Here is a 10247-nt window from a genome sequence, read left to right on the forward strand (position 1 = left end):
CCTCCTCCTGCCATGAGCAATTCCCATGCTCATAGTTCCTTCACCAGATAACATCATACATTTCTCACTTACTTGCCTAAAGCACAGGAAACACTGATGGCAAGAACTGATTGTTCTTCTGTACTTAATATTTTGTTCTGTCTCTATTAAAAAATTCACCTTGGTCCTAACCGGTTTGGCTCAGTGGATAGAGCATCGGCCTGGGGACCGAAGGGTCCCAGGTTCGATTCCGGTCGAGAGCATGTACCTTGGTTGCGGGCACATCCCCAGTGGGGGGTGTGCAGGAGGCAGCTGATCGATGTTTCTCTCTCATCGATGTTTCTAACTCTCTATTCCTCTCCCTTCCTCTCTGTAAAAAATCAATAAAATATATTTTAAAATAAATAAATAGTGCTCTTTCCTAACATGTTTTGCACACTTGTCCAGTTCTCTTGGATAAATCTTTAGCAGCGGATTCCTACTGGAAAGGTACCAAGAATATATGAAGTTACATTCTCCTATAGTGTGAAAGCATGCACTGGTTGGTTGGTTTTTACCTAAATCTGCTCCTCAGAATATATCATAGTAAAATTGGCAGTCCCTGAATAGAAAGTTCTAGCATTTGCTGAACTACTGCTGTAAAAAAGAAAGAACTCTTACCATTCGCAACAGCATGGATGGACCTGGAGAGCATTATGCTAAGCAAAATTAACCAAGCCAGAGAAAGATACATATCACATGATCTCACTCATCTGTGGAATATGTTGAACAACATAAACTGATGGAAAAAAATGGATATAGATATATAGACAGAGAAGCATAAAACAGACTGTCAAACTTCAGTGGGAAGGAAGGGGAGGGTGGGTGATAAGAGATCAACCAAAGGACTTATATGAATGCATATAAGCATAACCAATGTACAAAGACACTAGGGGGGGTGAGGACATGTGCCAGGGGGTGGGGTTGGCTGGGGAGAGGTCAATTGGCAACCGGTTGGCGACCGCTGCTTTAAACAATAAAAAATATATATATATATCACACAGCAGTTCAGTTCCCAGAGCAGTCCACAGTCATTTAACCCATCATAGCTGAACCATAGAGTAACAATCCTCTTCAGGTAAAAAGGAAAGAAAGACAACAAGGAGTGGCAGACATTAGAAAGAATAGAGAGAAGAGGAAGATGGAAGGAGGGAGAGAGGGGAGGAGGAAATGAAAGAAATCAAAGGAAAAAAGGTAGACAACAAGAACTTCACTCCTTGATCAGTCCATTCATACATCCTCTACCTCATTTCAAAAGTTATCCCAAAAATATTCCAAGCACTTAGGGGACTAATTTGGAGGAGAGATTTGAATAACAATGAACTCTTAATTCTGCTTCCATTCCAACTTTAAAAAAATCCACTTTTCTAGAAAATAATCTAATCAGCCCGTTCTCTACTAAAGAGGGAAACAGAGGGTGAGAAATCTCATAGGAATCAGAATTGCTATGCCTTCAAAAGATAAGATATAGAAACCAGCTTCGTTTTCTCCCAGGCTCTACATTGATCCTAGACTCTTCCATAAGTGCTACAGTATGCAGACACATGGCTGAGGACCACATCAAGCTTTGATCAGCAACAATTCCAGCCCTTCTATTTCTCACCTAATGTCACTAAGCAAAAAGTAAAAACAGTAAACCTTAGCACAGTACCTAGAGTATAGATGTGCATGGGTACACACATGCACACACACACACAGTTAATTCTTCTCTTTCTAGCTTCACAGAAATGAGAAATAGAAAACAGATACACTTCCCAGTTTAGAGAATAGTAAATGGTAAGACGCCTAGAAAGGACACCAAAGGTTTTGAGGAGCAATGTTCTCTAAAAATCTTTTCTAGCCATCATTATAGATAAGACCATTGTGCTTTTTTTCTGACTCATTAACATTAATTTTAGCTTAATATTTTCTTTGTTAATCCTCACCAGAGGATTTTTTTTTCCCACTGATTTTCAGAGAGAGTGGAAGGGATAGGAAGAGACAAAGAGAAACAACATCAATGGGTTGCCTCCCATGCATGCATGGGGATCCAGCCTGCAACCTACATATGTGCCCTTGACCAGAATTAAACCCAAGACCCTTCAGCCCACAGGCTGACCATCTAACCACTGAGTCAAACCAGGTAGGGCAGTTTAATATTTTCTATAGACATCTTGTACAATTTTTAAAAATAACATTATTAAAGTCATTACATATATACTAATTATCAAGAAAAACAGTAAGATTCTAGAAATACACAGCATTTAGCTATACATGCATATGAGCACTCTTGGGAGCATGCACACTTGCAAGAATAACAACATCTATCAGGTATTTACTGTACATTAGATCTTATGTTAGATATTCAGCAGTAAAAAGATGAGTAAGGTCCCCCACTTTCAAGTAACAACTATGTGTATGTGCCCATATATTTTTAGGTAAACACCTTATAAAATTCTACCATTTAGGACTTTTAAAGCTTTTCTTTAAGGGATGTTTTTAGACATGAATAAATTTTACGATACTTACTGCTAAAATGTCTGCTTCTACAGGCAGTAGGTTTAAAAATGCAAACAATTGCACAGTCAAGATGGTATAGATTTGTGTGGCCGACAGCATGAGCATCCCTATGGAGAGCAGCATCTCGCTGTCAAATCACCTGGAAGATAAGCAGGTAAGTAACAATGAACTCTGGTGCTTTGTCCCTGAAAATAAGTGACTTGCTATATTCATTCCTGATATCCAAAAATATCTCTTTTAATTATGATCATGAAAACATTAAAATTAAACACATTTCAAAAGCATGGATTTACACAGATTTGAATATTTAGGTAAACACCCAAGGTTAGTCAAAACTTACAAAACTCATGGTGATTAAGTTCTGTGTTTTAACCGCAAAAAAAACATCTTCCCATAGTTGTTGGTTTACAGTACAACTCATCTACTAATTTAATTTGGGGGAAACTAGGTTTCAATCCAAATAATGATTTAAAAACTCACAAGCACCTTTGCTTTAAATTTTTTACAATTTTAAGGAATTTTTATAATTATTTAGATATAATTGATAAATTCACATTTAATTTACTTTTTATTTATTCTTGCACATTGTGCCTATAGAGAATGTAAAAAAACAAAACACTTATAAGTAATACTTTTGCCCTTTCTCTCCTAATATATACATTTTTCCGTCTCTACATCCTAATAGCTCTACATCCTAAGAGCAATAGTGCAGATACCTCTCCCAACCTCATGCAATTCTCTACATGAGTCTCTACCTATCTCACAGCAAAAAGATATCATGAAAGAACTAAATGTTAACCAAGCTGAGTTCAAAATTCTCATCAGTAAACCTCAACCAACTATATAGCATACTTAAAGGTGAGCATAAAGTTTGCCTTTATAAAGAATTACTTCATTAAATACCACCAACTCATGTAATACCAACTGTGATGATGACTACTGTTGGTAAGGAGACTACACACAGACGCAAACTGGTTCTATAACAAACACTGAAAGAGAAATATCTCTGAATAATTTGTGAACTACCACCTTACAAACCCATTAATATCAGAGATGAAATAATGGTGAAAACCTATTAAATGTATAGATTTGTTCCACAGAGACAGAAAGCAGATTAGTGGTTGCCTGTGGCTGGGGTTAAGAATTAAGGGAGGGGATGGACAGATACGAACAGGGTTTCTTTGCAGGGTGATAAAAATGTCCTAAAATCAGATTGAGGTGATCGATGCTCAACTGAATAAATATACTAAGTCACTGCACTGTTCATTTTAAATGGATAGATGTTATGGTGTATGAATTATATCTCAATAAAGCTGCTTTTAAAATGTATAGATTTGTTTTAATCCTCACTCGAGGATATTTTTCCATTGATTACTAGAGAGAGTGGAAGAGAGAGGGGAAAACAGAGAGAAATATTGATGTGAGAGAAACACATGGATTGGTTGCCTCCTGGTTGTTGGCAGGAGCCCCAACCAGGGCATGGGCGGGGGAGGAGCCTGCAACCGAGGTACAGGCCCTTGACCTGAATCGAATCCCGGACCCTTCAGTCCGCAGGTCGACGCTCTATCCACTGAGCCAAAACGGTTAGGGCAAAATGTATAGATTTATTGATATTGGTTTCTTAGGTAAAGTACATTTTATAATACACCTCTGTGCAGAAAAAAAGCTAACATAACAGGCCTGAGGCTGCTATCCTTAGAAAGGTCTCCTTGTAATGCTGGCCCTTCACTGGCACCTGGGAACTTAGATTTCAGAAGGGCTCCTATCATTCCCTGATAAGAACAACTCCTTGTACCTAAACTCTGCCTAAACTTTCTTTCCGGGAATCTGAAATTTTGGTACATGCTAGGCTACATGAACAGCCCCCAGTGTAAACCATAGGCACTGTCTCTATGAGCTTTCCTGGCAGACGTTTCCAAATCCTATCTAATAAAAGAGTAATATGCAAATTGACCGTCACTTCACAATAAAGATGGCGGTACCCACCGTCAATAAGGAGGGAATATGCAAATTGATGTGACAAAGATGGCGGCAGCCGGAGCGGGCGGGGGACTTGGCTTCCTCATCACCTCAGCGACGGAGGAAGCCAAGCCGGCTGGAGTGGAGCAGGCCAGACCACAGCACAGCAGGCAGGGGGCTTGGCTTCCTCCATCGCCCCAGCAACCGAGGAAGCCAAGCCGGCCAGAGCACACACAGGCAGCGGGCTTGGCTTCCTCCATCGCCCCAGCGACGGAGGAAGCCAAGCCGGCCGCAGCGCACACAGGTGGGGTGCTTGGCTTCCTTGGTCACAGGGACAGCCACTGTGGCAGGCCAGATTGACGTCCTCCTGGCCGCGCCATGGGGGTTTGTGGATCTGCGCAGCCATAGGCCTCTGGTGCACGCATCCTCTCCTGCTCCCTGGCATGCAAACGTACCCCAGCGCACTGTCACCCACGCACGCCTGCAACAGTCCCGGACCATGGCGCGCGCAAGTTCCCCCCAGCCCCTCTGCTGCACTTCCATCAACTCCAGCATGCCTGCGTCCCCCACAGGACGTGCATACATCCCCTCCGGCACGCTCACGTCCTTTGGAGAGTGTCTGGGTGTTCTCTAAAATCTTTTCTAGCCATCATTACAGATAAGACCATTGTGCTTTTTTTCTAGCTCATTAAAATTAATTTTAGCTTAATATTTTCTTTGTTAATCCTCACCAGAGGATTTTTTTTTCCCCATTGATTTTCAGAGAGAGTGGAAAGGAGGGGAAGAGACAGAGAAAGAGGAAGAGACAAAGGGTGCTGGGGGGTGGGTGCCTGTGAGATGACAGTAAGAGGGCGGAGTGGTGATGCCCTGTTCCCGCGGAGGCCAGTGCAACGACAAGATCACCTCCGTGGGACTAATGCAGGTGCTGAGGCAGGAGCAGGTGTGGACAGACACACCTGGTGGGCGCGGGCAGCCCTCGCTGAGGTGCCTTTGGTCAGCATTCAAGATCAGGAACCCAGAGGAGGCGAGGAGTTCCGTCCTCTCAGTGAAATGGTTGGATAGTTGGGGCAACTGCAGAGGAGGAATGTGCACTTTGGATGCCGGCACCCATGAGCGAAGGAGCGTAGAGTCAAGTCCAGAGGAAACCATATGTCAGCTTTGAGTCCTCCTCCAGTGGAGTCACACAGAATATGCTTAATTCCTCATCAGTGAGTTATGACAACACTAGAGGCCAGTGCACAAAATTCGTGCACGGGATGGGAGGGGGCCCCCTCAATCTGGCCTGTACCCTCTCCAATCCGGGACCCCTCGAGGAATGTCCTACTGCCGGTTTGTGCCCACACTTTTAACAGATGACAGCTCCATTGTTGTTTCTGACTGAGCCTCACTCGCCTGGGGCCTAGCGCACTCCTGCCGGGCAGCGGGTGACAGGATGTGCTTCCCCGAGTTAATGAGAGAAAACATTAATTCTCCCACTGCCCGCAAAGGTGGAAAGTGCAGTGGGGAGACATGTGGGGAGTGAGTGAGGTTCCCTGTCTGGGGGTTCCAAATCCACCGTTGGTTCCTTTCACCGCTGACAAGAGATATACAGGGTGTCCCCCCAAAATGTATACACACTTTGAATACCTACTAATTCCAATGGGTTTAAGCATAAGAAAGAAACAACACTGGACCTGTCATCTGTTAATAGTGTGGGCACAAACCAGCAGTAGGACATTCCTCGAGGGGTCCCGGTTTGGAGAGGGTGCAGGCTGGATTGAAGGGGCCCCCTCCCCTCCCGTGCATGAATTTTGTGCACCGGGCCTCTAGTGTTGTCATAACTCACTGATGAGGAATTAAGCATATTCTGTGTGACTCCACTGGAGGAGGACTCAAAGCTGACATCTGGTTTCCTCTGGACTTGACCCTATGCTCCTTCTCTCTTTGTTGATTTTGCTTTATGTTCTTTCACTGTAATAAATCCTGTTCTGAGTCCTGTAAGTTCTCCTGTTGAATCACTGAACCTGGGGTGCCCCAGGGACCCCCAACACAATCACATTAGAAAATTCTGGTCAAAAATCATATCATAAAAACATATTAATCGTTATTAAATAAGGCATAGTTACTAGGAAAAAAAATATTCTGTTTGTTGACCACTGACCTATTTGACATCCCTTGTAATGTTCTGCAATTGCCAAGTTTGGGGATGAGAAGGGAGAGTTTAGAGCAAGGTGGGGAACATTTTTTCTGCCAAGGGCCATTTGGATATTTATAACATTACTAGGAGTCCAGCACGTGAAATCACACGGCGCCACCCACCCACCTGCAGCCCTGCCTTGACACCCGAACCTGTCCACGCAGAGCTCCAGCACACCTGGCCCAGCCCCCAAACCCTCTGGCCTTCTCTGGCCGCTTCAAGCCCCGCCCTCAGTCCCTAGAGTCGCCTAGGGCTGGTCCCGCCTTCTCTGGGCACCTCCTCGCTTCCTCCCCTTCTCCGGAGCAACACAGTGGCTCCATCCCGTCATGGCACCAGAGAGCGTGGAAGCCTCTTGCCTGCTGTGCTGTGTTCCTTCTCCTGGCAGGTGGGCTGCGTCGGGCACTCAGAGTGCAAGCTGTGGGTGGCAAAGGACTGGTGAGGGGGCGCGCTATGCGCTCTCACCCCTGCCCTCCCCCACACAGCCATCTTGTGCGAGGGTGTGATGGTCAATTTGCATATTACCTCTTTATTATATAGGATTCACCATACAAAATTATCAACTTAAAATTAGCCTGCTATATTTGTGCAAACATTTAATTAAATCACCCCTAATGCTTTGGCAGGACTAGACCAAATGATTTTGCAGGCCTTATATGGCCTGCAGGCTGGACGTTTCCCACCCCTGGTTTAGAGGAAAAATAACTCTAAAAATAGGAATAATAACCACAACAACTGTTACAGATCACTTGTACTTAGAGCAACAGGCATTGTTCTAAGCATGTTATTGAATTAAATTCCTCTAATACTAACAACTCCCTATAAGGTAGGTATCATTTCATAGATGGAGAAAATGTGCTGTTAAGTATGCGCAAGGTCAAACAATAAATAACGGCAGAACCAGGATTCAAACCAAGGCTGTGTGCCTCCAAAGTCCACACTCTTGGGTAGAAGTCAGGAGTTGCCCAAGGCATAGAGATTTAAAAAGCACTAACAATCAGAGATTTTAATGTAAAAATGAAAATTAAAATATGAAGAGACTAGAGAAAACTCTGAAGAATATCAAAATTTAAAAGTAGGGGAAGAAAGCAGAAAAAAAGAGAGAAAAATACTGATTTCACCAAAGTAAAGAAAGAACTTTTGAGATAAATGTGAGGGAAAGAAAGGCAGCCAATGAAGTAAATGTTGGAAAAGAGGCAAAGGTACAAAAATTTTCCATTTCAGGATCTGTCCAATCAAAACAATTCCATTCCTCTGTAGTCTAATATGTACCCTTGCTCTGACCAACTCTTTATTTTTAAGAATGCACTGTGCTATTGCCAGCTCTGTATCTTTATTCATGTGTCATCTAGAAATTAAATACACTTTCCTCTACCTTCAAAAGAAAATTTAGGGAAAAACTAAGAATCCTATGAAGTTGTATGCAAATTTTTGTATGTATAAGTATATGCGGTTTCTGTTAAAGAGATCCATCATTATTAACACATTCTCAACAAAAGCACAAAAGGGGTTTTTTTTGTTGTTAAATCTTTCCTTCTCAAAGAAGTCTTCTGGAGACAAAGGTTAACAAGCTTAAATCCTTTCTTTTTTTTAATCATCATTGCAGGATATGTTTATTGATTTTTAGAGAGAAGGGGGAGGGGGGAGAGAACATCAATCAGTTGCCTCCCATACACACCCCAACAGGGGATCAAACTTGAAATCTAGGTATGTGCCCTGACTGGGAATTGAACCCTCAACTTTTTGTTGTACGGGATGTCACTCTAACCCACTGATACTATCTCCTTCCCATATAAAAGGTGTTGGCAGCCTTGTCAAAAATCATTTGACCATATATGTAAGGATATATTTCTGGATCCTCTATTACATTCCACTGGTCTATATGTCTGTTTTTATGCCAGTAACATATTGTTTTGATTACTATAGGTTTTTGCTCTTTGTCAATATTGTTTTGTCAATATTGTTTCCCTTGAGATTCCATATGAATATTAGGATGAATTTTTCTATTTCAGCAAAAAAAATGTCTTTGGGATTTTAATAGGGATTACATTGATTCTCTAGATTGTTCTGGACAATATTGATATCTTAATATTAAGCCTATCAATCCAAGAACATAGGATGTCTATCCATTTATTTGTACCTTCATTAATATCTTTCAGCAACATAATGTAGTTTTCTGTGTACAAATCTTCTGCCACCCTAGATAAATTCATTCCTAAGTATTTTATTCTTTTTTATGCTATTGTAATGTTGTAGGCATTTGGACAGACATGAGCAGAGCACAGACAATGGGCCAGGTACAAAAGGTCAACCAAGGTGGAAAGCCCCAAGTGCCTAAGCAGCAGACAATCAATCAATTGTAGGGTGGAACCTCTCCCCCAGGGTGACTTTTCCTCCCCTAGCATAACGCTGGTCATGCAGTTTGGACCCCCTGTCCTTTCCTCCCTAGAGATAACATCTATGCCTCAGTTGTATTTCAGCTCTGTTGGGGTGTTTCTCTGCATCTAGAAGGGTTCAGGAATCTGGAGAAGGGGCTGCGAGTAAATTAATAAAGAGACTAGATATGAAATATAAATTTGGAAGGCATTGTGGGAAGCCAGAGGAGACCTAGCTTCAGTAACCAAGTTCTTCAAAACTCTGGATCCCTAGCTTTTTATTAACACAAATTTCCCTAAAGCAAAGCAGATAAAGCAGATATTATCAAAGGTAAGGTTTTGGTATACAGTAGGCATTGTCAGGTTGAGGGAACTGCCTTCAGCTGTTCCAGTAGCAGGCAATAATATATGCAAGTCTTTAGGTTGGGGGAAATGCTTTCAGCTATTCCAGCAGGCAATAATATGCATCTTCAGCCCTGATGAAGCCTCAAGGTCCACCAACCTTTTGATGAACTTTTTGCATTTATGACCTGCTGGAATTAGCCCCCAGCACAGCTCCAGGCCTAGATAAGCACAAAACCAGCCTCAGGACCAACTGCATTTAATAATGACCCCCTGCCCTACTGCCTGCCAGTCAATCAGTGGAGAACACAACCCTGAAAGGTCAAAGCTGCTGAATATTCTATTAAGATTTTCTCTTAGGACCTCCCCTAAAATTTTCACCCTTAAAACCTTGAGGCTGGAGGACCCAGTGCACTCTCTACCCCCCACTCGCAGCACACCCCTGCCTTTGCCTTTCCCTCCCTCTTCCCCTTCCCTTCCCTCCAAGCATAACACCATTAGCTTCCTCACTCCCAAGCTCCAAGGGCCCTTCCTTTACCTCTATAACTTGTTTCCTAAACCCACTTCTTCTAGGAATGATTTCTTCTTCAGCTGTGATTTTCTAAATAAACTAGTGGCCCGGTGCATGAAAATCATGCACGGGGAGGGGGTCCCTCAGCCTGCGTGCACCCTCTCCAATCTGGGACCCCTTAGGAGATGTCCAACTGCCGGTTTTAAACCGGCAGTTGGACATCCCTCTGACAATCTGGGACAGCTAGCTCCTAACTGCTCGCCTGCCTGCCTGATCGCCCCTAACCACTCTGCCTGCCAGCCTGATCACCCCCAACTGCCTCCCACTGCCAGCCTGATTGCCCCCTACTGCCCCCCCTACCAGCCTGCTC

The 10247-nt window shown here is 43.1% G+C and overlaps 1 protein-coding gene across 5 annotated transcripts in view; it reads right to left on the reverse strand.

The window, feature by feature from the left end:
* The window catches only part of RNF13 (ring finger protein 13), a 190432-nt gene that overhangs the window by 154385 nt on the left and 25800 nt on the right, over positions 1-10247 (reverse strand). For 3 of the 5 annotated variants that reach the window (XM_014537444.1, XM_005863474.2, XM_014537441.1), the window contains exon 2: positions 2527-2656. The exons of the other annotated variants lie outside the window; for them this stretch is intronic. In XM_014537444.1, coding sequence (XP_014392930.1) covers positions 2527-2640 — 114 coding nt within the window. In that variant the 5' untranslated portion in view covers positions 2641-2656. The remainder of the gene's footprint in view (positions 1-2526; positions 2657-10247) is intronic. 5 annotated transcript variants of the gene reach the window in all.

This window comes from Myotis brandtii, unplaced genomic scaffold (assembly GCF_000412655.1).
Source record: "Myotis brandtii unplaced genomic scaffold, ASM41265v1 scaffold179, whole genome shotgun sequence".
Taxonomy (NCBI): domain Eukaryota; kingdom Metazoa; phylum Chordata; class Mammalia; order Chiroptera; family Vespertilionidae; genus Myotis; species Myotis brandtii.